At 38.5% G+C, this 27,996-nt stretch overlaps 1 protein-coding gene across 3 annotated transcripts; it reads right to left on the bottom strand.

Moving 5' to 3' along the window:
- Window positions 1–74: 74 nt before the first annotated feature.
- On the bottom strand, window positions 75–27,996 carry LOC122526566 (protein CBFA2T2). Of its 3 annotated transcripts, none has more exons than XM_043650063.1 (8): window positions 27,551–27,996; window positions 17,096–17,544; window positions 10,728–11,206; window positions 9,548–9,694; window positions 4,187–4,464; window positions 1,057–1,706; window positions 681–979; window positions 75–599 (listed from the first exon to the last, which is right to left on the bottom strand). In XM_043650063.1, the coding sequence occupies exons 2-8, from the start codon at window positions 17,514–17,516 to the stop codon at window positions 333–335; spliced, it is 2,541 nt and encodes an 846-aa protein (XP_043505998.1). In that variant the 5' UTR covers window positions 17,517–17,544; window positions 27,551–27,996; the 3' UTR covers window positions 75–332. The 3 variants fall into 3 exon arrangements, with proteins under 3 accessions (XP_043505998.1, XP_043505996.1, XP_043505997.1); XM_043650061.1 differs by lacking the exon at window positions 27,551–27,996 and adding an exon at window positions 27,370–27,532; XM_043650062.1 differs by lacking the exon at window positions 27,551–27,996 and adding an exon at window positions 19,935–19,990.

Below are 27,996 nucleotides of genomic sequence, written 5' to 3'. Positions count from 1 at the left end.
CCGATATATAACATAAAAGTATTTAACAAATTCATCTAACGATAAGAATAATAAATCACTAGGATAATAAAATGCATCCTTGTATCAATCGTATTCTAAAAACAAAATCCATACTTCAAAAGAAAATTTCTTGAAAAAAAAAATAGAGAAGATGTAGGAAGAAGGAAGAAGAAGAAGAAGAAGAAGAAGAGTATGAAAGCGAGAGGAAAATATAGCAGAGTCCTTAACAAAGTAAGAAGTCTCTCTGAGTCTTCTGCTAGGGAATATCAACGTGGATCGAAATAGATCGGTCTGGCTAATCGTAATGGTACGTGACTCTTTCCCTCATGTCGTCACTTTCCTTTGGAGATGGTATTTGCTGTGGTTGCCGACACGGTCGAACCTTCCGCGTCATTAATACTTCCTGTTACGTTAGCTGTACCGATTCTAGGTGGACTACGCGAAGACGATCTTCGAGGTTCTCGTGGTAAAGGATTATTGCATGTTGCATGATGTCCACCAGCTTCCCAATCGCGATGTTGACAAAAGGAACCGCAATATCTTGCGATCCCACACCCACCACAAGTTTCCAATGCCGGTCTGCCACAGTTCCAACAGCTCTGCGAAAATAATTCATTCGATCCATTGGTTTAGTCTAATTTACGTTTATTGTTAAAAATATAACGAAATATTGTACATACCGATCCTACTATATTAGTCAAATGCGTATCTTTGTCATCTTCGGTAGCGGACGGTGCCGAGTTAGAAGTAGTTGTAGGTGTTGGAGCGGTTCTACCACTGGTCTCCACCACATTGGAACTTCCATGAACCCTAACAAAAGAAGCTTGACGGACACCGACGTGACTTCTTTGAGATAGTGGTAAATCCAAAAGTCTATGTACTCTCAAACGTTCGCTTGCTCTCGATTCGGCAACCGCTACCGCAACTGCTCTTTGAACTTCAGCAACAGCTGCTCTTTTCACTTCCAATACGGCCTCTTCTACAAATGATAGATATAATTTTAACTTGAATGAATAATGTAATTAATAATCATCGTTTAAATCGCTTTAAAATTACCTGCTCTTCTTTTCACCTCGGCAACCCTATCCTCGGTAGCTCGAATAGTTTGAGCAACAATTTCTCCAGACAAACGTTTTAAGCTACCATCTCTGTCACCAGTCGAAGATTCCACTTGAGCGCCATTGGTCGAAGGATTATTGCCAGCAGTATTGTTGGCATTGCCATTCTGTGCTATCACGTTTGCCGGTTGTACAGGCGTCGATGCGGGACTGGAACAGCCTCGTCTTTGAAGGATAGCCAAAGCTCTTTTCGTCTTCTCTACCATGCCAAGAATACAGTTCAACATAACGTGAATGTTTTTCCATTCGTCGTCGAAGCTAGAACCGTTTTGAACGTGATTCAGCTGTTGTTGCTGTTGGGACAAATGATGGGGCGTCGAGAAAGCGTTTATCTGGTTAATTTGAACCAAGCTCGGTGGTACGGGACTAGGCCCGTGGCCATGTCCGTGTCCGTGGCCTTGAATAGATCCACCTGCTGCGTGAAGTGGATGATACCAGCAATAAGATGAGGAGTTTTCCGTTTGTTGCGGTTGTTGCTGTTGTTGCTGATGTTGCTGTTGTTGTTGTTGTTGGTGATGGGCTCCCCATGGATTAGGCCTTTTGCCGTAAACTGGTATATCCTCGAGCAGGGTACCGTTTTCGTAATACCTACAAATGAAATTAAAGAGCTAATTGATTTATAAATTCTTCGGATCGACTTTATTAGATTTTGTAAGAAACAAATACAATGTATCTGTTCGATACGATGATACCCCTATTAAACTTCGTACATGTTACACGTGTGGTTTGCCATTCTAAAAATATATCCTACGTTAAATGCGTCTAGTAGAAAACACATCCACTAAACCGTCCATGTACTTACTCGAAAGCATATGTGCCGTGTAATGTGTATGTCGTAAAACATGCGTGCAATATGGTATGCATCAAAGAAACATGTGCATAAAACAGTCCCGCGGCCGTACGTTACGCGTGTGTGTGTGTGTGTGTGTACGTTAGTGTGTATTAAGATGCATGCATATAACGCGACATGTGTTCCGAAATCCGTATAATCTATCTATTTTACATTGAAAAAAAAAAGAAAGAAATCTTTTTAGATCGTTCAAAAATATTAATTATACGCATCGCGCGTGAGACTTGCTTCCTAATATTTTTTTTTACCGCAGTTCCTACTGCCTCTTTTCCTTATTAAGGGGGATTGATAAGAATTAAGATCGTAATAAAACATTCGTATCTCTTTAAAATTTTAAAAATACCACTCGACTTAAAAATACGAAGTAATACTTTGAGGGGTTAAATTTATTTTGAATAGTAAAAAGATAGTGGTTGACAATAGTCCAATTTCAAAGTAGTTAGCTGGCTCGTTAGGTATGTAGGTAGGTGTGAAGTATAGTTGAGATTCAAAGACAGCTGGCCCTCGGTACGGTTCAACGAATAGGCATCAGGGAGTGATCTTGCGAGCATGTATTAGTCCGGAATATGCCAATAGGTACTCGAGGCAAGTTTGCTTGCTCCAACGTTAGCAGGTCGAGCTGAGGTAAAGAGGGTAGGTAGGATGAGATCTAGGGAGAAGGCTACGAGGGGAAGGTGAAGAGGAAAAGGGGGGAGAGAAGAGGATGACGTTCACGAAAGGTGGTACTCCGATGATATATGGAAACGTCACCGGCAGACATATCGAGAGGACGCCAGCCAGGGTGGCATTGCCAGCGTGCACACCACGTTTTGTCGCCTTCGAATTCGCTTCGTCGCCCCAGCCTGTTCGCCTGAGTATCCGTGTCCTCACCGGAACTAACCACCCTTCCTTCCACCTCTTGGTGGCCATCGAACTCTGATCTCTCTCAGTACTATCTATCCTTTTCTTTCTATCTCTCTTCTTCCCTCTAAGCAACTCACCACCACTGGAGGGTGATGGTCTCTCTCTCTCTCTCTTTCTCTCTCTCTCTCTCTTTCTCTCTCTCTCACTCTGTACTCTTCGATCCTCACCCTCAACCCCTTTCAAGGAACACGATGCTTAATCGAACACCTGCTTCAATGAGCCACGTTGCGACGAACGAGGGCTTCCTTTTCCCTACCGTGTTACGAATTACGTGCAGACGATAGTAGCTTAGTGTAATCGATTAAACAAGCTTATTAATTATTTTTCATCAAAAATAGAACGGATTATTATCGTTGATTACTTTAATTTTTAACACCTAATATCGCAATTGTTCTGTTATTTTAATTAGATTTTTGTTTATTTTTGACATCTCTCTTATGTTCCGTCTACTACCTACATACCGCGCGTATATCCTTTGAAAGTTAATTTTAAATAAAATTTTTCTACTAATTCTTTTTATAAACTGAATAAAATGTCATGTCAGGGTTGAGCTCATAAGTTCAAAGGGTTGATATTCGTTTCTAGCAAAGCACGATCAAAAAGAGAGATGTAAAAGGACTTTTCATTTGAAATGAAATTCGTGGAAGAAGTTGATTCTTTTAAAAGAGATTTAGAGACGACACATTCGGATGTCGTTTCTCACATCAACGCCAAGGTCAGGATCCAAAAGCGTACTCCTCTCGTTTGGCCGCTCACGAGGGTGAGCTTTAGGGCTCGTTCCCTATAAATATCGACTCGCGAGAATCGCAGGCTCTAAGCCAAGATTTTTCGAAAAAACTCTAGTAGATCGTTTGCGGCTTGGCAAATATACTACGCACGCGTGTACACGCAGGTGCGTGGAGTCAGTTATTGCGTGAATTATTGTTATGGATGTGAACGAAGACAGCACAGATATCTTTCCTCGTTCCAATTAATTTAACAGATTCATTTAAAACGTCATTCAATATTTCAACATCCTTCTTCTACGTGTATTACCGTAAATTTTCTTCGAAATTTTCTTCATATTTTATCCGATTAATTTAAAAATAATAGGCGCGATATGTATTCATTAAAATGATTGATCTTATATTTAGCATACTCTATTTGATTATAATCGTCGTAAATTCGACTTTATTTACGAATCAATGACATCATTTTAATAAATAATAAATCTTTTTTATACGTAAGTTTGAATATCTCATTTTGATTGTCGGAGATTATTCGTAATAAGAAAAAGGGACAAAGTGGTATTTAGTATAAAAGCGTGTTCACTTACGGAGTATCCGATGCACGACGTTTTGGTGCGTGAGAAGAGGAACCAGAGTAATGGTGCAAGGCGTTAGTGGCATTGTTCGAGTGTTGAATAGCCCCGACATTCGGATTAGAGTTAGAACGCATCGAATAATACGGTGGGCACTGGTTACCGCTGGTGTTTCCACTTCCGAGTCCGTTTCCTCCGTGTTCTCCAAAAATTTCTACGGATTCGCCTGATTGTACCAAGCCGACCGCCTCCAATATCGCCGTTTCGTTATTCCGAAGGAATTGTGCACATGTCTGGAAAAAAGATAAAACAAAGAAAAATAGAATCCATTAGGTCGGGTACAAAGTTTTTTCGTATCATATTTTACCGTTAAACAATCATTTCGTAGATCGCGTTAATTTTCGTAATCTTTTATCGGAAAGCTTATATTACTCGTTGAGTAATTAAAAATAAACTATAACAAATAAAATAAATGTGAAATCATATTATAATTCAATCAAAAATTGAAAATTTCAATAATTGTATTGCAATAGGTACGATTTCAAACTGCCAACAACAACAACAACAATGTTCATAGTTATTACGAGCTTGACAGATTATTCGTGAGTTATATGACAAATTTGATAATCCGAACATATTTTCTTGACGTTTATAAGAAAAATAAAAGAAGATTAATCTCGCGCAATTAAGAGCGGCTAGACCGTTAAAGTTTCAAAGTACCAGCGATTCCAATTAGTTTCGATTTTTAATATTCGTCGGACGCGTTCTTTATCGCCAACACTTCGCGTCTCCTACGTCAAAAGTTCTCGTACTATTCCTTTATTCCCAACGTCTTTCCTCTTTACTCTCAATACTGGAATCGGCCTGCCAGCTTGGGATTTATCGCTTCTAATTCAATATCACCAGCCGTCCCTCTTTTCTCCTTATACACTTTTCTTCCTTTTCCAATTGCTACCAACGCAGTTCGTAATTAACGATCATCGATCCTGACCTTGTTGGAAAATTTTTCAACTTCAATTTTCTTATCTAACGATGTACGGGTGGGTGGCTAGATCCTACGCACAAGCTCTTTAACCCCGATAATTTATTACCTTTTATAATAATCTCTTTCCATAATTCTTTTCTTTTCTCTTTTTCCTTCTTCTTCTTCTTCTTCTTCTCTCTTTATCCATATTTTTTATTCGACTATTGGGTAAACAAATACGAGTAATTTTATTTAAAATTCAATGGTGGTGTACGTACGCGTGTCCTATATGGGCCTGCGAGATTTTTTCATGAACGACCACCCGTATAGAAGTTGCTCGTACACGGATTTTTGTTTTTTACTTATTTTTCTTTTTTATTATCCTATATATCGTAGGAAAAAAATTATTTCTATTAGAGATCTTTCTCTTCCTTTCTCGAGTAGCGAGTGAAAGAAGATATACCGAGCTCCTTGCCATTTATTGCTCCGATTGTTTTCTATAGTTACGTCAGTGGACTTACATTAGACGAGATGATACGGTCCAGACGGATGGTGGTAGCCTGTTTCTAACTTTCCGATCTCTTTCTCTAATATCCCCTACTCGATATGTTTACAGAATCCTACACCTAATCTCGAGAGTTTTCGATTATTCTTTATGGAAAATTCAATAAAGAAACTTAATACGATAATATTATTAATTTAGATTATCAATGTAAAATAACGAAGCGTCAATAAATAGCGCAGAAAATAAATGTTCTATTTCACTAGTGAAAAAAGAAAAAGAAAAAGAAAAAAAAAAAAAGAAATTTGCAACGATTTCGAAAGAAGGAAAAAAAATAAAAGTCGAAATAAACCCAAGACAATGTTACGTGCCCGGGACTGAAACTTCCAGAAAACATTATTTGCAAGTTTTGTTTTAGCTTTTGGTACTGGCGTCTCGGGGGAAAATGTAAATTTTTTCCATTAATTTACAATTCGTTACTTCGGCGTAACGCGCACGTCAGCTTCTACTACTACTACTACTACAACTACTACTACTTCTTCTCTTCTTCTACCTTCGTTCAATCTTAGAGGCAACAGCTGGATGTCGAAGCATAAACGAAAGCCGCAAGATTAATTCTTTTTCACTAGATTTTTATTGTGTTAGTCCTAGGTAATCTAATGACCAACGGCAATATTAAGAGATTTATTGTTCCGAATGAAATTTTTTTCCCCGAAAGATAATTCATGATTTTTTTACATTTAAAAACAAAATTTCGTATTAACTAGAAATACTATAAATAAATGAATTAAATAGGATTAAGGATTAATAAGGATCCAATCTATCGTTGGAAATTTATTTCCTCGAAGTAAATATTCTTAATTATAGAAACGAATTTGACGACAATAGAGATAGTTAAAAACATAGAATATATTTCGCGTAAATTAATATATAAGAGAAAATAATAAAATTAATGAGATGTAATAGATTACGAACGTGTCTTTGCAAAATTACGATCTCTTTGGATCGTAATAGTAATAGTAATAGTAGTAGTTTGGATGATTGACATACCACGTATTGGTATGGGGGAGTTTCGTGAGATTTCTCTGATCGAAATCGGTCGGAAACGGGGAAGAAGAGAGTGTCGAGGAGTAGCTCGAAGCTATTTGCATTCGGTCTGATCCTAAGCGATTAACGACTCGTACTACTGGTCGTTCCTACTATTTGCATCTGAACGGAGAAACACACATACGCGAATTACATAGGTAGTTACGTGGATACAGACGAGAAGAGAACACTGAAGGAGTTTATAAATGTCGGATATATGGTAGACAATACTACTAGCCGGATCAACGAGCCAATAGGTATACGGCCGACCGAGTATACAGGATTACATATACCATTCGTGGATTTAATGCAAATATAAAGGAGAATAACGTGCAGGAGGAGGAATGAGGAAGAGTGAAAGAGGAGGAGGAGGAGGAGGAGGAGGAGAAGAAGAAGGAGAGGACGGTAGGAGGGATAATTACAAGAACGTGCAACGATGCTCGAAAGGCATAGACAGAGAAAGAGAGAGAGAGAGAGAGAGGAAGAGTCTGTCTTATGTCGAGATTATCTCGCCCTTTAAAGCGAGTTATTATCCTGCTTTTACCTTGGTATATCCGCAATTATTACGATAAAACAAGCGTATATGTATAAATGGAAAGAAAGAAAAATATGAACGAACACGGGGCTACCTTTTTTTGTTCTTTTTATTATTATTATTTCTAACACTTCGTATATTTTGTTTATTTTAATGATAAACTATTTTTCTCGCGATATAAAGTTTTACTAGAGTGAGAGAGAGAGAGAGAGAGAGGAAGCTTAGATGAAATTCGAGAGAATGAAGAAATTAAAAAAAAAAGAGAGCAATGAAAAGAAGGAAGGAAGGAAGGAAGGAAGGGTGGTTTTGTATCGAGAAGAGTTTCCAAGTTTCAAGAGAGAAGAAAGGTTTTTATGTGGTCGTTCCGTACGTTCGATTCGTTCATCTATCTTGCCCCTCGCGAAGCAGACTGCTAAGCTCCCAGCTACAATCGAGAAAGTAGCCTGGGAAATTAAAACAGGCTGCCAGCCGGTCAGCTTTCGCCGTGTTGATTTTACTCGATCCTCCTGGGCTCGTTGAGTTCTCCTCTTCCTCTCCTCCTATTCTCCCTCCCTCCCTTTTCTTCTCCTCTCCTCTCCTCTCCTCTCCTCTCCTCTCTTCCCTTCTCTTCACTCCATTCCACGGTACTAACCATAGAAACTAACACGTGTGCACGAGTAACATAAGCGCGATCCAGTTGGTCCTGCCAGGAAGGATGAACGTTGCTACACGTGACGCCTATCCAACCTCCACCTCTTCCTCTCTACCCTCTTACATGCACCAAACGTGATCTTCTCGAATCAAAGAGCTTCTATAATTTTACATTCTTTCTTTTTCTTCTGTCTCTTCCTTTTTATTTCTTCTTTCGTCAATCGTCGAACTTTTTATATTTTCGATGATCGAGTAATTAAAAACTCGAATTTTCAATATTGAATTTTTCAAATAAATATTTTTATAATATATTTAAATTAATATTACATTTCTTTTTATTGTTAATATATATATATATATATTTTAAATATTCATTTGATATTACACGTCTGAGATTTTTCCTTCGCAAACTTCGTCAACGTATTCCATCCACGAAACATAAGAAAAGCAATGTTTTCAAAATTGTCAAGAAAAATCGATGGATAAGACGATAAAAGATCATGTAAATTTCATAGATCATAGAAATAATTTTCAATTGGTTAGCTTAGTCCTGGGATGTGTACTTTCTCTTCATTGATGCAGTCACGAAAGAACGTCGTAACGCATATAAATTTGTAGGTCGGTCGGGGGCCCTCCCCCCTCTCCCCCCACCCCCAAGGGACAAAAGCAAGAAAGACATCAACGACACGCGACGTCCCTTTAAGGGGCTACGCCAGCTTCTGAATAACAAATAAGGATTGTAATCTTGGGGAAGCGGCGCATCCACGTTTAGAATTCTGCATAGTTTCCTTCGCATATGTGGAAATAAGGATTGGTCACGTAGAACTCTAGAGATACCATTTAACAGTAGCCTCTTTCTGATTCAAAAGATATTATTTCTCTATTTATATATATATATATATATACTCCTCAAGTTTATAGATAGTTCGCTAGTCGCGTTTAGAAACATCGTTGAGTTCATGAAAATAATTGCGTGGAACATTGGGATCGCATTATCTGCATTACAATTCTACGAGATAAATAATTATAAAGATAATTTCTTCTTCTCCCTTTATTAAACGCAAATTTGTCGGCATCGATATGATATATCCGACTAAATAAAAATTTGCAAATGATAGGAAGAATGTAGGAACGATATTTTGCCAAGTGATTCGTTCGTTCATGCATCGTTACGCGTTCTACCAGAGCGTGGCTGCAGTGATTTATGATCCCCGTGGCAGGTCTAATAAAGCACCTCGCTCTTTATGGGTCAACCGCCACTATTATTTTCGTCGAACCCTCTATATCGTCCTCGAAAGCCCGAAGGAACGCGTCGTACCGGCCATTAAAACGCTCCGGGCTACCAACTATGCTCTCCTAACGATGTCTCGCGCTAACTCCGAACCTAAAAGAGACCTTACTCCTATTCCTGAATCATGTTTCTTATAATTTGCGGACATGGAATCGCGTTAGAACGCTTTTGCTAATGCTCCTTAATTTTTCATTCGTTCATTAATCATATCATACATCCCAGAGTTTTCTCTAATTGGTGATACAAACGAGCAACGGCTTATATGGAAAAATGAATAATCGAAAATGTAGAATGAAATTTGTCAAATGTACGAGTTAATTATGATTAAACTATTTATTATTGTATAATATTCGTAGATATATACTCACTTGATTACTAGCTCTGGCAGCTGTATTCAAATCCCTTTGCAAAGATGGTAGAGTATGTTTCAAGTATGGTAAAACGAATCCCCTCAATGGAAAGTTCGTGGCCTCTTGCAAAGCAGAGTGAAATTCTTCAGCAGTCATAGTTCCGCTCTGTAATATATACAACAAAAAATATATATATATTATATTATATTGGATTAAAGGGATTTAAATAGTAAGGATTAGATTAATCTATTGTCTCTCTCTTTACAATAGTATTTATCAATCAATTCAATCCACAGTTTTGATCTTATGTTGATGATCACGTGCTGCAATCGCTATACTGTCACGCACGTTTACCAGATGTCACGTTTCCTGAATCGCATGCAGCCTCCGTGCTCGAACGTTCATACATTATGTAGGTACTTTAAATATTTACAATCGGCTTAGCGATATATCGACCATCGATTGTCCTCGTTTTGCGTTAGGCGCAATTCTCTGACGAAAGATTTCATAGTTTCAATGCTAAATATTCTATTTCTGTTATTTTACGTTTATTTTTTCGTTCGATAATTTACGATAGAAGAAAAAATCATCAAATTGGAATGGAAACGAATCGATTATGCGACACTTGTTAAATAAAATATGTATGAAGCGTAATATAAATCATCGTATAACAAGGATTCATTTACTATGTTAAAAATATTCGTAGAATGGACTTTTTCTTTCTAATAGAAAATTGATGGAACGTTCAAGACGAGTGCCATCCCTCTTTTGCGTTTCTCTCGCACATGTTCAAACTTGTCTTGAAGATGCACTTAGAGTTTCTGCAAAAGTACCACCGGTCCCCAGCAACATCGCAGCTCCATCGGTCTATTCTATTCTATGCATTTTCTATGGTCATCGTCGTCAGTTGGCAGATACGCGTATGTTGATTTAGCGCTACGTTAGACTATCGCAACGAGTGCAAGATGATGCGTGCAAATGTGTACTTAGCAAGGCATATCAAAGAATTACTTGCCTATGGTGTTACCATGGACGGTATAATTAAGAAGAATGATCGGTCTTTATAAATTCATACGAAAGAAAAAGACAAGAAAAAATCCAAATTGATGATGATATTCGAGTTATGAATACTTCTCTATTTGAAATAGGCACATCAGGAAAGAATAATAAAAAGATATATATACACACACACACGTACCAAGAGAGCGAGTACCAAGGTCCGTACGGTGTCTCCGGTGTCAGCTGATATGTCAGTTGCGAATTGGACGAGGGTGCCAAGTAGCCTTTTGAGTTTTCCATGACCAGCAAAAAACCCGGTGATACACCTGACGCCATTTGACAGTAGTGGGCTGGCCTCGATTTGTTCCTCGTTTCTGCAGGTAGCTGAAGGTCCACTCGTAGTAGAGGCAGTAACAGTAGCAGGAGCAGAGATTGGCCCAGCTGATGTTCCGGTTGACGTTCCTCCGGTAGATTCCTCGACATCAGGTTTGAGAGGCTGCGAAGACATGGGGCTATCGTTGTCCGACGACCTGGAGCAACCCAACTGACCTTTATACTCCGATCGAGAGCCATTGGTTTGAGTTGACTGTCTCGGATGATGTTGAGAAGACGGTGATAGGACCTCGGAGTGATTATTCTCATCCCTCGATGTTTTATCTCTGCTGCTGGTAGGACTCGCTGAAACGAAAGTCTTTTCTCCGTTCTCACGTAATGCCAATTGCTTTTGAATAACGCGAAATCGCCGACATTCGACATATAAGACTGAATAAATGTGCATTATACTTTTGAAATAACACAAGATTATAAGGAAAGTATATATTTATCGATAAATCGATTTAATGTATATATACGATATGTAATTATTAGCAAATGTCGCGTTAAGATCAACCCCATCCACAACATATGACATATTAGGAGTAAGGGAAGAACGAGTAGAATGAGGATCCTTGCTAGGGAATATTTTAGGGCACGTACTTTAGAGACGAGACAAAACGAGATGAGATGAGACATGGATGCATCTTTATATATATATATATATATATATATATATATATATATATATATATATACATATATACATATTCGTGTATATGCGTGTACATGGGGTCCTTCGTTTTCGGTCGCGTGGGTGCAGCGGATAACATGCAATTACGGGCCGTGTCATCCACCTTGTCTTGTTCCCATTCTATGTTCCGCACGTTATCTCGTAGAATGCCTCCGGGCTCGTGGCATGCGTGGCAAAACGGCGGTGACGACGGCCGATAACGAAATGTTACAGCCGTGCATACCGACGTTCTCCACCGCCTCTTCCTCCTCCTCATCATCCTCCTCCTCCTCCTCCTCATTCTCTTTCTTCTCCTCTTCTATCTCCTTCGAAACATATCACTGACAGACACAGAAGCGACAAGTCAGAGAAAAATTGTTGATTTTTCTGTTCAAACTGTTACTCAGGTTTTCATTTTATCAACGTTTTCTCTGATTTTTATTATTTATCAACGTGTTAAATGAAACAACACTTTTTTTTTATTCTAAAGAAAATTGATTTATCTTTTCGGTATAGTTCCTTCAATATTTTCCGCATAATAGGTGCGCGAGAATGTGATCGCAGTCGTGTCTGGGAAGGAACCAAATTTGAACGAGTAAAAGGAGAAAGCTCTAATGCTAACGTGTCACTACCACCTGACGCCGGTAGCCGGTAGGTAATTACCTGTACCTGAACTCCCGAGAAACTAAACTACCTACAGCTTATACGATATGACGGGTGCAAGGTGCACAACCTCTCAGTTACCTTTTCTCTTTAACTTCCTTTCTCTTTTCTCTAGTCTCTTTCCTAGAAATGTTAGTACTCGTGATTTGCGTAACATATAACTTTAATGTAAGTACATGTACGTAAACGAGCTTGACTAATGTCTACGATTAAGAGATCCCTAGAGAGAGAGAGAGAGAGAGAGAGAGAGAGAGAGATGGTTCATAAAAAGTCTCTTAGAACGATCTCAACTGACAAAGAGATATTTAAGATTTCTCCATGGAATCGACTATATTATACCTTCTTGTTCATTGCTAACAATCTACGAGATTGCTAACGTTTATTTTATATCACGAAAATCATGAAATAATAAATAGACTACTCATTTTTAACCGATGTAAAATTTCTTTTATCCAGGAAGCAAGATGAACAATCAGAGTTTTTTTATCAAGATTAGTCCGAGTTCCGATTTCATTGATATTGGGAGTATCATCATCGTTTCCCATCCATAACATATTCGTCCTAAATTCTTCGGACAGGTTCTTTCATCGAGGTTCGTTGCGCAAAATCGTCGTCCGTCTTCTTTCCATACAGCGAATATATGAATTTCAGGGAAGGTATCCAGCGAGGTGACGGTAATGGTACTGTACTGCTGCTACTGCTGCTGCTACTGCTACTGCTACTGCTACTGCTGCTGCTACTAGTACTGCTGCTACTGCTGCTACTGCTGCTGCTGCTGCTGCTGATGTTACTATCCCTTTGGCCAGCTGTTACTTCCGGCAGAGGTTCTCAACTCCATAAGAATTGTCAAATATCGGCGCTAGATTCTGGACAAGTCTCTCTATTGGACTTACAGTCAAGAAAACTCGTGTGAAATTGAGAGACACCTTTTGTTACTCGAGAGAGAGAGAAAGACAGCAGAGTTTGGTTCAGCCGCTGTATATACTCGCACCTCCGATATCTTTGACTCGTCGTTTCGTGATCGATAGGACGCACATGTGCCACCTGACTGAGAATCTCTGTTGGAAGTAAGTACGGTGAGACTCAGCTGTCGCCTCCTAATTGCCGGGACAATGCAACAGATGGCTTTGATCGCAATTCCTTCCTTCCTTCCTTACTTACTTGCTTGCTTGCTTGCTTGGTTGCTTGCTTGCTTCCTCTTCCTTGCTTCTACTTCTTCTTCTTCTTCATAAGGTTTGTCCTTTTTTTACCTTCTTCCTTTCACTCCCTAAGCCATATCCTCTCTATTATTTTTACTTTTCTTTCCCCTTTGATTCCATTATTTCTATTTTTACTTCCCGATCGATTCCATTAGATCTTCTACGTTTCTTATTTTTCTTCTCTCTCTAATTTTTATTTCAATAAATTCCCATCCCTTGCTCCCTAATATTTACAGTTTGTTACATTATTATTTCACATCTTCTTCTTCTTCCTCCTCTTTTTCTAGCCGAGGGAATAAGGGTATCTGATAAAAAACGTATTTCTAGTAATCCTTAACGTTCTTATCTTTGAAAATTTAAGGAAAGCAGAGGTTTTAGAGGTAAAAGAGATAGAGAAGACCATCGGAGCTTTTGGTTGGTTGGAAGAAGAACCAACGACGTTCTAGTCTCGAAAAAGATAGAAAGAGACGACTCTCCCTCCCTCTCTCTCTCTCTCTCTCCCCCTTTCTCTCTCTTTCTCCCTTTCAACGTCATAAGCATATCCAGGGAAAACGAGCGGTGGCAGCGTCGTGGGTAGGGCGACTATCGCAAAATACCTCGAACGGCGGCGAACCGGGAATGCCGACGGTGTACCGGATATGATATCAGCCTGGAGCAGAATCCCGGTGGAAGTGTCGGACGTGCCTTATCGCGTCTGGACCAGGCAGTCAGGCAGCGCACGAAGCGACCTAACCAACACACCGGGCTAGAACCAACCGGCTTGACTGACTGCTTGCAGGAGTTTCGCTATCCTCTCCCTCTCGCAAAATGAAAGAGAGAGAGAGAGAGAGAGAAAACGAACATCCTGTGATCGTGATTCTCTGTCTCCTTTCTCTCCCCCCCTTTCCTCCCCCTTCTCAATCTCTCTCTCTCTCTCTTTCAGCTGACACGATATATGTTTTATATGTATGTGTGTGTATATGCTTGTGTTTGTATGTAAACATACGCGCGTTGCACCACTCTGTTCTCTCTAGGAGAACGAATACACACACGGATTTTCGCCCGCTTTCCCTGCCATATCCACTCAAAGGATTTCGAAACGGCGGATGCACCTAAGTCCGCTTCCTGCGATCGAACCTATGAAATGTGCACTTTCGGAGAGAGAGAGAGAGAGAGAGTTTGACGGCTCAAATAGGAAGAGATGTCCATCCGATAAATCGATCGATTTACTTTTTCGAATGGAATATCTTTTCTAAATTTTTTTTTTTGTCGTTGACAATTTTTTGTTTTTTTTTGTTTTTTATATAAACTTTACTGTCCGTAATGCGACTTCTTTTTTTTTTCTTTTTTTTTTTTAATGGCTTTTACTTATAATACATTTTTTAATCTGTTAGCGACAATATCGTTTGTACTCTGGTATCTTTTATTATACTATTATTTTTATTATTATTATTATTATTATTATTATACACGGAGCGTTAGAGATTTTTCCGGCAGTAAGTACAGTAATTAATAATATGTTATAACTTGTACCGGGAGTATTAAATGTACTACGAGTATAATCTGTTAAATTATTAATACGTATTACAAAGAGTTAGGCAATGAATTCTAACTACGTAGTAAAAATCAATAGAAATTTGTCCTATAGAAAAAAAAAAACATAAATTGATACGAAATGCATCATTTTTGCGCCTGCCCCACCGCCGAAAAAAATATTTCTATTTGGGAAAAATCTCGCGACGACGGGCCGAAAAAAAGCTTTCGTTTCCTAAAAGCAATATTTCGTTGGTGTCCAAGATAAATAGAATGAAAACATAAAATGGGAATGCAGAAAAAAAAAAGACAACGGGGGAGGAAACAAAGCAGAAAGGAAAAAAGAAAAGGCAAAAAAAAAAGAAAAAAAATAGAAAAGGAAATGGAAAGGAAGAAATCGCGTCGGGTGTAGCGGCGGAAATAAAAAATTTTTATCTCCTTTTTTTTTTCCTTTTTTGTTTTTGCGTTTGTTTGTTTGTTTGTTTGTTTGTTTGTTTCGAATGCACGAGTTTAATCCCGTACGTTTCTTGTCCGGATCGAGAGATTTATCGTGTCATGCGACACGATGCGACCTACGGACGTACGCAGGTCGAAAAAATAAAAAAAAAAATATATATATACATATATATATAAAAAATATATATATATGTATTCGCGTCAGTCCGTCAGATTAGCGTCTCTTTGGGAGGACATCACGGATGAGGTGGTTGGTTGTATTGTGCCGGACAGTAACCTCGTTGACGAAAAAAAAAAAAGAAAATCTATTTTCAGGAAAACAATGCAAAATTCTAATTAATGATCATTCAAAATATGAAAATCTAATAAAAATTATCCGACAATAGTAGAGACGAACGGATGATTGAACGAGAACGATTAAAAATCTATTCGAAAATAATTGATAATGAAAATAATAATAAACAAACAAATCCACCATATCCCTTCCACCCCTATTTATATCGAAACTTTCAAACGAGATATTAGATTCGTCTAATAAAAAAAAGAAAAGAAAAAAAAAACCCCCGAATTCTATTCTTTGTTATTAAAGTATAACCGTTTGTATGACAAAAAGGACACGATTTTTTTTATCGATTCGATGTACGAATAAATAGAAAGGGAAAGGGGGAGATAAAACAAAGATAGAGAAATAAGGGCGTTGGAGGGGAGTGAAGAGGGGGGACGGGGGGACGGGGAGCCGCGAACCGCGAATGATCTCGCGTTGACGGGACTTTGATGTGCGAAGAGAAGAGATGTAGGAAAGAGAGAACGAACACGAGTGAACGAGAGAGAGAGAGAGAGAAGGCTTTTTTTCCTGAGCCATTTCCAAGGTAGCTGCGGGCTCTCATTCGTCCAGATAACCAGTTCGGTACTAAATGTACGATTTGAGCGAGAGAACACACCCGCGGATTGAATATACGGGTACCATCATGCAATATTCTGAACTAATGTACGACGCGCCCACAGCTAAGCCCAATGCTCTCCTCACCGAACGAGGAATGCGGAAAATGCTCTCCCTCTCTCTCTCTCTCTCTTGCTCTCTTTCTATCTCTCTTCTTTTTCCTTTTTGCCTCTTCCATTCTCTTTCTGGGTCTACATCGAATGACTAGTTGTTTGAACGTTTATCTTCTACTTCTTCCCCTCCTTTATACCCCCAGCAATATAACGTATAAAAATCTAACAAGAAATAACATTTTTCATAGTATATTATATGTTTATAAAATATCTATCGAACTTAATTGTCGACTTTTCGATCTCCTTTCAACTTCGCATTGTCTCCTCCTATCTTTCCGCGTTTATTTGAATTTAATGTTAAAGAAAAACGAAAATGAAAAAGAAAGTGAAATAATGGTTATTGCAAAGACGATATAAAAAAAAGAAATAGTAATGATTATACGAACTCCACGCGATATCGTTTAACAAGATTACGTATAATTTGTCGAGAAAAATGGAAAAAAAAGAAAAAAGAAAAAATAAAGTTAATAGTTCGACCGAGTTACTAGATAAACCTTAGATAGACACGCACGATATATACCAACACATCGCACATTTCTAAATATATATATATATTCCCTGTATCTACCTGAACGCGTATGCACGAAGCCTATAACTTTTGATTTGTTTTAACGATCCACCTGAGATGCTATAACTCACCCTTATTTTTACTCTTGAGGTCGAGGTCTACGGGCAAAGGTTCAGGTGTTTGAGCAGTACTGGTGGCCACAACGGTTGCCGGTGTCGATGGATGGCAGATGATGGCAGAGGTTTGAAGAGAATTCGAGGTCGAGGACGTGGTAGGTACGGTGGTGGTGGTCGTAGGGGTACTCGTTAGTGTAGCTGCTGCTATTCCAACAGTGGTTAGACCATTGCAATTGCTCGAGGTCGTTGCAATGACGGTTGCCGTCGTCGTCGAGGCTGCTGTCCCCGTCGAAACAACCACGACCACGCTCGACCCACTCGAAGCCCCCGATGACGTTGCCGAGACCTGCTGAAAGCTGCAACATTCCTTTGCCTCTTCCTTAACCTTGACTTTCTGAAGGACCGTCGTACTCGCCACTCCACCGTCCACTTTCATGCTAGCGGTACCGCTCGATCCTCTCGACCTGTATCATGAAATATTATCGATTCGTATTATTATTGTTATTAGTATCGTTTATCATACATTTTATTTTTATCGATTTCTTTTTTTTTAATAACACGTAAGGGTTAAGAAATTCTCTTTACAAAAGTAAAACATCTACTTTTCTCTATTTGAAGACATTTATTTTTATTCGTTCTTTTTTTTTTCTTTCTTTTTTTTTTTCTTCTTTTAAGCAAACGAGCAAATTTCTCTGGCGAGATATTCTCGGTAGGGAATTGAATCGCACAGTCGTCCTCGCCTGTCCACCGAAAAACGACGGGGATAAAAAAAAACTAAACGAAATGATAGGGGGAGGGAAATCGGAAGGTGTGTGTAGTATCTATGTCATCGTAACCACGATTCGTATTTGATTGATTCCATTTCGCAAGTGGCGGTCACATATTTCGTCTACGTGCTCGACAACGGGTTACCCCGTTGTGCATACCGATGGCCGTTTTAATGGAATTGGACGGACGTTAGTTTGTAAAACTAACGGGGAGATTCGTCACGATCCGTCGGCCCGTTGTTGAATACCTAAATCGTCGATATTTAATAGGGGAAACATGTTCCGTTGGAAAAAAACAAAAGTCAAAATGGGGAAGATCGAAATTGTCCGAGGAAAAGAAAAATGTCGAATGAAAAAAGAAAGAAGAGATAGAGAGAGAGAGAGAGAGAGAGAAAAACGAAATAAGAAAATTTGTTTTCCGGTCAATATAATACTTCTTTTCCTTGGAAAATGTTGGAGGAAATAACATTAAAGGAAAGAAAATTAAATGGAAGGAAAAGCAGGAAGTAATCTTTAAGATCCACATGGTGCACCACTCCGAACCGGTGAAATTTTATTTTATTGACGCGCAGCAGCCCTGCCAGCAGACTGCCTTCGGTGCCACATGGTCTCGTTATTAACGTGAAATGCAAACGAGCCCTTCGTTTCGTCCAAGAAACGCTCCCTCTGATGGCTCGCTATAATTTTTACTGCAAAATTGCATTGCCAAATGGCGTAGGAATTTAAAACTGCAAGTTTGCTAACTATTATTTGACGGAGAAGAGACTTCTTATCTCGGTCATTTTGAAGATTTCGTTAAATCTCGTTTTAAAAAACGTTACATCTTAACGTGTATATATATATATATACGATAGATATAGATATATATATATATATACGAGAGAAATTACATAATTTATCTAGAACATTGGACAAAAATCTAAATTGTACTTTCATTTTACGATAATTTAATATTTAAAAGTATGATTCCCAAATTCTATTCCTTTGATAACATCGGGTCTACCTGATTTTGCTCGAAGGATTTCGTAAATCAATTATTATGGAATACAAATGATGGAACGTCACTCTTTCACATACACACGTATACGCACACACCTTATAATATTACACGTACGTATACATTTGTCATTTTTTTCCCTAAAGAATTGACATTACGTTAGAGAACAATACATGCACGCAACTTATATTGTAACAGATGGGTATTATTTTTTTAATCACCGTGGGTAGAGCCTATCGTCTTCTGTTATTACAGATGTCCGCCATTCCTTCGTCATCGGGTGAACAAGTGTCGTACACTGTGTTTGCGATCTCCGTCGCCTATTTTACGTCCGTACAGCTGCGATAAAGCCAATCTGTTATGTACATTGTACATCTGCACGAGCGTCTAAGCTTAATGGATGAATTTAGCGGTACGACGTGACGTAGTAACCGCCTCGTTCTTTTGCTTCCACCATTTTCCACTGATTTACGAATTTCCCCTTCGTATATTAACAAATCGGATTTTCGCAGGAAAATCTTATCTCGCGGTGTTGCATCGATGACAATTTTTATCTACTAACGTTTATATATAACGATAAAGGCTCATTTTTTTTAATACATGTAACGATGATTACGCTAGTTACGTAAATGTGTATGTTAAAATCCTATACAAACAATATCATTCTCATTTTATGCAAGAATTACTCGATATATGAATTTAAAATTCTGACCTCATTCGCATTTACATGGAAAAAGGTAGTCTCCGAGAAACGTGACAATCGGGGTATCGAAGTTTGCCATTAATCGACTCTGAGAAAAAGGTGTTGGGGGAGAAGGAGGAAGAAGAGGAGGAGGAGGAGGAGGAAGAAGAAGAAGAAGAAGAGTAGGAGGTTTGATGAAAGCCGTGGAGCTTTGGCCTTTTCCTCGATCAGGGTTGGAGACGCACTCTAGCAATTCGTTAAGACGCTTAGTTAAGCAAACAAGAGCGTACACACAGTTGGTGAAAAGTGATATATATATATACACTCACCTATACGTAGATATACGTATTTTCGAGTGTAGATCTTATATATACTATGTATAGTACACACATACACACATATACGTACCATGGGTAGAAAATCCATGGGTCTCGCGCACGTAATCGCACACAGCTGCGACCCTTTCGTGCGAAGGCATATCTCTCTCTCTCTCTCTCTCTCGCTCAAATTTTCCCTTTCTTTTTATATTATTACCGTCAGTTTGTTTTTCTTCTTTCTATTCCGTCAAATTCGATTTTTACCTCGACCCTTCGTCTTCGTCTTCTTCTTCTTCTTCTTCTTATTCGTCAAACAAAAACCACGATATAGAAAACGCACCCTCTGTTTCTTTTCTCTTTTAAATCTTTTTATTATTTCTCAAGATTTTTCATTATTCTCTCACGTGCGTTTCTTTAATTGCGTTAAGATTTCTCCGTTTTCTTTTTTTTTTATCAAATCAAATTAGATAACGTGTTAGTCGAAGCATAAGAAGATCGAAATGTTTTTGATTCCTTTTTTTTCCCCTCCCCCTCAAACTTTTCGAGTGTCTCTCGTTCTCGGTTCGGTCAACTTGGAAAAGAAGTTAAAAATACTCACTTTGTTTTTCACGTAACAGCCAAAGCTCCGACAGATACATCGCGTTCACGCAACTAGCTGCAAACGAGGCGCCTGTTTCTCGACTTTTCATCGTAAGGGAGAAAACCAGAAGCTTCCAACAAGAGTCAGAGAGAGAGAGAAAGAAAATAACGAGCGGTATCGGCTCGCAACTTTGCCTATCTCTCTTTCTCCATCTATCTTTTTCTTTATCTATCTATATATCTATCTATCTTTCTCTCACAAAACGATCTGGGCTTCCTCGTCGGAGGAGAAGTTTACAACGAGGGCCAGATGGAAACGCGTAAATCCTTCGAAATCCGTGCTCGTTTTGCTCCGCGGCGAGTTTCGAATTAGCGCGAGTTTCGACTATCCTGTGAAGTTTTGTTTCTTTTTTTTTTATTTTTCTTCTTCATCTTCATCTTCTCCTTCTTCTTCTTCTTCTTATAATCCGTCCAATTAAAATAAATTCCTCGGAATATTACTTCAACTCTTTCCGCGTCATCCCACTATCGTACATCTTAAAAATTCGTAGTACCGGTTAGTCCGAAAAGAACGGAAACCCTACTACCACTTTTCAACGTTCGTTCGACTAACTTCTAACGATATTTAGGAATTTAATGAAGATATATCGACTTAACTAGGGTACCTAGGGCGATTCGGATAAAACCATGAGAGGACAAAAGAGGTTGAAACGGGGTGGGAATAGGAGAAAGAGATGGTGAGACGGGGGCGGGGGGGTGAAGGAATAATCGTAGTTCGCTTTTTGAAGGAAACGAGCTTCGGGGCATCGCGTCGTGCCGAGCTTATGTTTATACATATGTCCCGCACATGGTACGGCGCCTGGAGGAGCAGGAGGAAGAGGAGACGAAAGAGGAGGACATGGAGGTGGTAGTGGTAGTAGTAGTAGTACTGCTAGTGCTGGTCCTGGTCCTGATATTGGTACTAGTGCTGCTAGTGCTGGTACTAGTGCTGCTGCTGCTGCTGCTGCTGCTGCTGCTGCTGCTGCTATCGAAGGTGGTGGAAGTGTAGGTGGAGGTGGAGGTGGAGGTGGAGGTAGAGGCGTACTGAAATTTCCAATATTAGAACGGCCAAGCGAGAGGCAGGCCAGATGTCTACCGTACTGACTGCCGAGAGACCGACGTACGTTCAGCTTGGTTTCATTACAAAAATGTCACGCACAGCCACCGCGCGTCGCCCCGGCTCGCACCGCCGTTCGATGATGCGTTCTCTCCTCTTTCACCACCCCCAATTCACCTCCGCTTCCACCTTCACCAACATTAATACTAGTAGTAGTGGTAGCACCACCACAACCTCCGCAACCTCCTTCCGTCAACCACCACGATCGAGACTTTATAGACAGCGTTTCTGATTACGATGTGTCTCCTCGTTTCTTTTTATCTCTTCTTATTTTTTCTTTCCTTTTTTTTCTTTCCTTTTTTTTCTCCTTTCGCCTAGTTTATATACCTTCTTTCTTTCTTTCTTTCTTTCTTTTTTTTCTGCTTTCTTTTCTTTACTTTACTTTGCTGTCATTCGTTTACTCGGTTGACGTTAGAACTTTGAAACAGGACTGAATCTTGATAGAGTAATTAAAAATGAATTTAATATTCATAAGACGAGTCACGAGATATTGAGTTTTATCAATTTTCCTACAAAATAAAACAAAAAAAAAGAAAAAAAGAAATAATGCAAAAGTTTATATCTTTTTATATCGATCTTTACAAAAAAGATATGATCAAATGTATTCTACAAACTAATATAAATAAATTCGTACGATATATATAAAACGACAGCAGTCGTCGTAGATCGTTTATGTAAATTCGGATTGAAATAAGAAATAATATTGAAGGATCAATAGTCTTCTATTTTTCATAGTACTATACGTTCGTTCCTTTATATAAATTCTAATTGAAATGTGAAATAATTGAAGAGTCAATCACACGTTCGTTTTGATAATATACAAGGTAAGATAAAAGTTGCATTTCACCGTAGAAATTTTCTGCACGCGAGGTACAAGATTTGTACGAGTTACGATAGTTGATAGGACTAGTCGTTTTAAAATTTAGACACCAACCCTTCTTTATGTTTCGGCATATGTAAATCAATAATTAAACGATGTAATGAGTTGCGTACTGAGTGTACATTAAATGGATACCAATTTGAATAATTTATGCGAACCAATGCAAAGTGAATATATGAACGTTGAACAAATAAAAGTAATTTGTATCAAGTTGGGGTAAGCGACTTTTACCTCATTCTGTACATACGTTGGATATTGACATAAAGAGATAAAAAAAATGTATCAAAAAGTGAAGCGATTTTTGATCCTGGGGGTGAAACGCTAAACTATTATGCTGTTAACGTAACGTTGAAAGGTATGTATGTGTATGTACGCAACATATACGTAGGTAGAGATAGGTAGGTAGATAGGTAGGCAGGCAGGCAGGTAGGTAGGTAGGTAGGTAGGTAGGTAGGTAGGTACGCGTATGTTAAAGCTTGCCTCGTTACAAAGATGTCATGCGCAGAAACGTCAGTTTCCCGGGTTGGCACGCGGTTACGTTTCGTTTTCTACGTGCGTTCTGTGTCCACGATAGGTTTGTCGGTGATGGTAGTGGTAGTGGTGGTAGTAGCTTGGCGTTTGAGCGTTCATGCGTAAAAAAATCCTTCAGAAATGTAAAAGAACGAAATAATAAAAAAGGGGATAGAGGGAAGGGGCGGGGGTGGGGGAACAAGATGAGAGACATGCCTGCTAGGCGATGTTCGGGTAAAAATCATTCCTTTTTTTTTTGTTTCTTTTTTTTACCTTTCGGAAACAACCGAATCGAATCGATTGAATTTTTGTTTTTGTATCGCTCCTTTTTTAATCGACTTTTCTTTTAACTCGTCGTAGGCGTGCGCGTTCGTTTTTCCTCGTTTTCGTTATTTCTTTTTTTTCTTTTGTTTTTGTTCTTTTTTTCATTCTTCTTCTCTTTTTTTTATCATAATCTTCGAAAAAGAAATAAAAAAAAAGAGTTAGACGAGTGAAAAATTCGCTAATATAAATGGCGGGGGTTGGGATCGGGGGTAAAGGTAGATGGAAGGATGGTTTGAGAGGAGAATGAGGAGTAAGGGGGAAGAAGAAAAGGGGTGAGAGGGAATGAAATTGCTTTGCGCTTAATTGCATTTAGACCGGTCTTCCCTTCACCGACGTTTAAGCGCGCACTACCTGACAAGTCCAGCTACGTACCTGTCATCGTCATGTCGTGGCACCACCGAGAACACGATTTCGTGGTTTTCCTGACGGTTTCACGCAAACCCATATTATTAAACGCACTATCATTTAACGCGTATTAACAGCAAGAGGGACGTGCTGGTGTACGTGCACGCGTAACATCAACCGAATGAAACGATAGGCCCTTTAAAATTGATCGAGTATCTAACGAAGATATCGAAACTTTAGTCCTACCATCGATCATTAGATCTACCATCGATCGGATAAACGAACATAAAACGATAATAGGTTCTTTCGCATATTGGTAACAACGTTTCTTCCTACGATAGTCGAAAGATTTTCTTTTTCAAGAGTTTCTTTCAACCAAACAAACTTTGTACGATGGTCGTTAAAGTTAAAAAAGTCTCAAATGCGGACAAAAGCATAGAGGAAATGTGTTTTTTATCCTATTACCATGCCCTTTTGCGAAAGTCTAACGTTTCCTCGTGACAAAATATGTTCTGTATGGTAACACACATATTACTAAAAATAAGAAGAAAGGAATACTCCTCCTCCTCTTTCTTTCCTCAACCCCCGTGCAGCACATAATGCGAGCACGTGTGGTTCGTCCCAGTTATTTGATCTTTGATTCTACGATGTCTTTCTACCGGTCGCCCTCTTTTACAATAATCTATTGTATCAATTAATTCGTACAAATATTGTATTAGATCATTTATCGATTAAATATCTACATGCAATTGTGTATATCGATTTACCATAGAAATTTTTTCCGGAATTTTCATAGGGAAAAAAAGGGAGGGGAGTGTCATTTGTCGTCATTAATATCTTTTGTCGGGGATTACGTAAACGACAATGAGGAATCAATCGATCGACACTTAATATATCTGTGGAAATATCGAATGGCGAGCGAGTGCAGGTGTATTCAGGGTGCAGCCGGTTCGGTTCGTCAGTATCAGTGAATATATAATATACCTAGACGAGTTTAAGTGTAGGCTCAAACACATTTGAGTATGCGTGTGACACTATTCCAATACGTCGACGAGAAACGGGGATATATACCCTCTCTTCTACCACCTCTTCTTTCTCCTCACCCCCCTCTTCCTCCTCCTCCCTTTCCTCCTCTTCCTTCTCTTCATCCTTGAGAGGAAGTTCCTCGTTCTTCTAACAGTTAAAACTTTAGCAAGGAAAACTTTCTCGAGAATTTTCTTTTTTTTTTCCTTTTTTTTTTATTTTCTTTTTTTTTTTTTATGTCGATGTCAGAAAAGTTTTAATGTCAGAAAATTTACAAATAACTTCTTCCTCCTCCTTCTCCTCTTATTTCATTTTTAATTCGTAGGAATATAATAATAAAATGAGCGTAAATTCATATCGGATAAAAAATCGCGGAAATCGCGATTGTTCTATGTCGAGTCCCTTGTTACTCATATACACTTTACTAAAATACGAAAATCGTAGCAGGAAACTGTTCTCCTTTGTTGAAAATTGGATTTAAACCGCTGGGCGAACCGCGTCAACGATCACGAGAATGGAAAAGAGGAACAAAGAAATAGAAAAAAAGAAAGAGAGAGAGAAAAAGTCGAAACATTCAAACGGTGTTTACCAGGCTGATACCGGAAGGTACTAAACAAAGGAAGTAAAGCACAGCACTCTCTCTCTCTCTCTCTCTCTCTCCCCCTCTCTCTGTCGTGACTCTTGATTCTCTTTGAACCACGGAAGCTGCCCGCAACACCTGACTGAGTCGACGGACGCATATACGGCAGGTTCAGCCGACAGCGGCACCAACAGTGGGGTGCAGAGGTTGCCGAGGGGTTGACTGGGTCGAAAGAGAAAGAGAGAAAGAGAGAGAGATAGAGACAGAGGGAAAAGGAAGGAAAGGAAAGAGGTAGAGAAGCGAAGAAGAGGACGGAGAGAGAGAAAGATTAATAATATAGGAAAGCCAAAGCCATGCCACCCTCCAACAAGCTTTCCTCTGCCTCTCTCTTCTGTTGCCAACAGTTAATCGATATAATACTTTGGTATAACACGCTAACGCCAACCCGCGTGTGTTTCGCTCACTTACGTGTACTCTTGCAGCAGCAGTAGCAGCAGCAGCAGCAGCAGCAGGACATGCAAACCCATATGTGTACGCATATACGCATCCACATACAAATTCTGACACACACATACAGATCTATAAACGAACGTATTCATACATAAAAGACATTTTCTATGTTACCTGCAATTGATTCGGGGATTAAATGTTTCATTCCTCCTATCGTTTTATAAACAAAACAAAAGAGAAGATTTGTCGGCCGTTAAAATTATTTATTTATTATGATTTTAAAGAAATATTATTACGTTATTTCGTATTAATGTATTTGACAAAAAAATAATGTTTACTCTTACGCGCGTTTTTATATATTTATTATTTTTAATCTTACACGTAACGGGATCGAACTTAACTTCGTAACACGGAATTTCGAGATTTCTCGAAAATTTGAAGACTTTTAATCGAACTACCGAACTCATTACGAGTGCTCGTTAACGGCAGCCCCCGAGTACTACCAGCAAAGCGCATGTGTACCTGACGTGTTTCTTGCGGTTCGTTATTATTAAGTTGGTTAATTTTAATAACGGTTAATTCGCGCATAACAAGAAAAGAAAAATAGTCAAATAAAATAAAACTAACATAAGTCGATATAATATTCGTCTTCTAATTATTACTCCGTTTAATAATTTCAATAAATTCATTAATATTCTCGAGAGGTGTCATTGAGAATATATTTATCAACGCGTTACCTTATCTTTTATCAAAGAAAAAAAAGAAATTAAATGAAAATGAAAGAGAAAGCGAGATAGAAATATTCTACAGGTGTACAAATCGAATATATCCAACACAATTAATCATAAAGAGTAAATATATATGTTCTTTCGTACAAAATATTATCATTGGTCGATCAGAAAATTATGTTAATCGAAAAATACGTTTATCGATTACCTAAAGAAGCTTACTCCACAAATATCAAAAACATTCTTTTCAATTCAATCGAAAAAAGGATATTTCGGTGGTAATTTTATAGCCTAATTAAATTCGATTATTTACAATAGTTTTACTACAAACATCCTTGGATCTTTAAAATAAAAATTATTTTGCCGTTGAAGAAACAACAAAAAAACCAAATTACTTTTCAAACAATCTAATATATACGTCTTGAAGAACCTAATAATTCGCAAAAGAATGTTTTTGACAGTTTTTCTTATCATGTTTTTCATTTCATTTTCTAAAGAAAACTTCAAGTTCCAAACAATTCTATTGCTGCTGCAGCTTGCTTTTTGCCTTCCGGACAATTTTCTGATATTCTCCGTTTCCGTTTGCATCTCTCTCTCTCTGTTTGTCTGTCTATCTGTCTGTCTGTCTGCTGACTCTCTCTCTCTCTCTCTCTCTCTCTTTATCTATCTGTCTCTCTTCCGCGTAATCAGAATACACGTGCGTGTGCGCGCGCAAACGCCTACGTATATGATTTTCGGCATTTACTTATCGTTTATTCTATCTTCTTATTTACCCTTCCCACCCTTTTCTACTTTATTCCACCTCCCCTTCTTCTTTTTCTTTGATCATTTTTCCAAAAAATGTCTACGTCGATTGCCAAGGATAATATAATTAAAAAAAAAAAGAAAGAAAGAAAGAAAGAAAATTGAGAAATATTTGTAAAAAGGAAACAAGAAAAAAGTGTTTCTCACCTGCGTTTAGATCGGCGATTAGATTTCCGAGTCAGTTTTGTAGTTTCCAAAAGATCCCAGCAATAATACTTTTCAAGATTAAATCGTAATGTATAAGAAAAAAAAAAGAAAAAAAAGAATAGAAACAAATAAAAAGTATTAAACGAAATAATAAAATAATAATAATAATAATAATAATCACACTGGTTCTCGAGTTTTTGTTGTGATCACTTGACGAACGGCATCATTCTATAATTCGAATTATAATATATATCATCGATTTGTTATTTCATAGCGCACTGTATTTTGGTTTTATCTCTTTTTTTTTTTTTTTTAATATCACCAAACCCCCACCGATCGACGAAGGAAAGAAAAAAAGAAAGCGAATGACCATTCGCGAGAATGTGGAACGAAAATTATTGGACCAAGAGAAGTAGAAAACAAAAAAAAAGGGGTATAAAATAATTTTGTTTTATTTCTATAATTCGACGAGAGAGAGAGAGAGAGAGAAATTCAACGAATTGACGTTCGAAGTATGAAACGAAATATGAACACGAAATTCGAATAAAACGAGAAGATGTGACGCGCGCACGGCTGTCGGCGGCCGACTGAGTGTCTACGCGGGTGAACCGAAAGGACCAAGTGGTG

This window comes from Polistes fuscatus, unplaced genomic scaffold (genome assembly GCF_010416935.1).
Source record: "Polistes fuscatus isolate 324 unplaced genomic scaffold, CU_Pfus_HIC Scaffold11, whole genome shotgun sequence".
In the NCBI taxonomy this organism is placed as follows: domain Eukaryota; kingdom Metazoa; phylum Arthropoda; class Insecta; order Hymenoptera; family Vespidae; genus Polistes; species Polistes fuscatus.
This window is presented reverse-complemented; position numbering and strand designations above follow the sequence as displayed.

Bases quoted from the DNA above. Each gene is read 5' to 3' on its own strand.
- LOC122526566 (XM_043650063.1), bottom strand. From the start codon at position 17,516: ATGAAAGTGGACGGTGGAGTGGCGAGTACGACGGTCCTTCAGAAAGTC. The intron at 11,207-17,095 runs GTGAGTTATAGC...CTTTCGTTTCAG, and splicing joins CCTCAAGAGTAAAAATAAGG to CGAGTCCTACCAGCAGCAGA. The intron at 1,707-4,186 runs GTAAGTGAACAC...TTTCATTTGTAG, and splicing joins CGTCGTGCATCGGATACTCC to GTATTACGAAAACGGTACCC.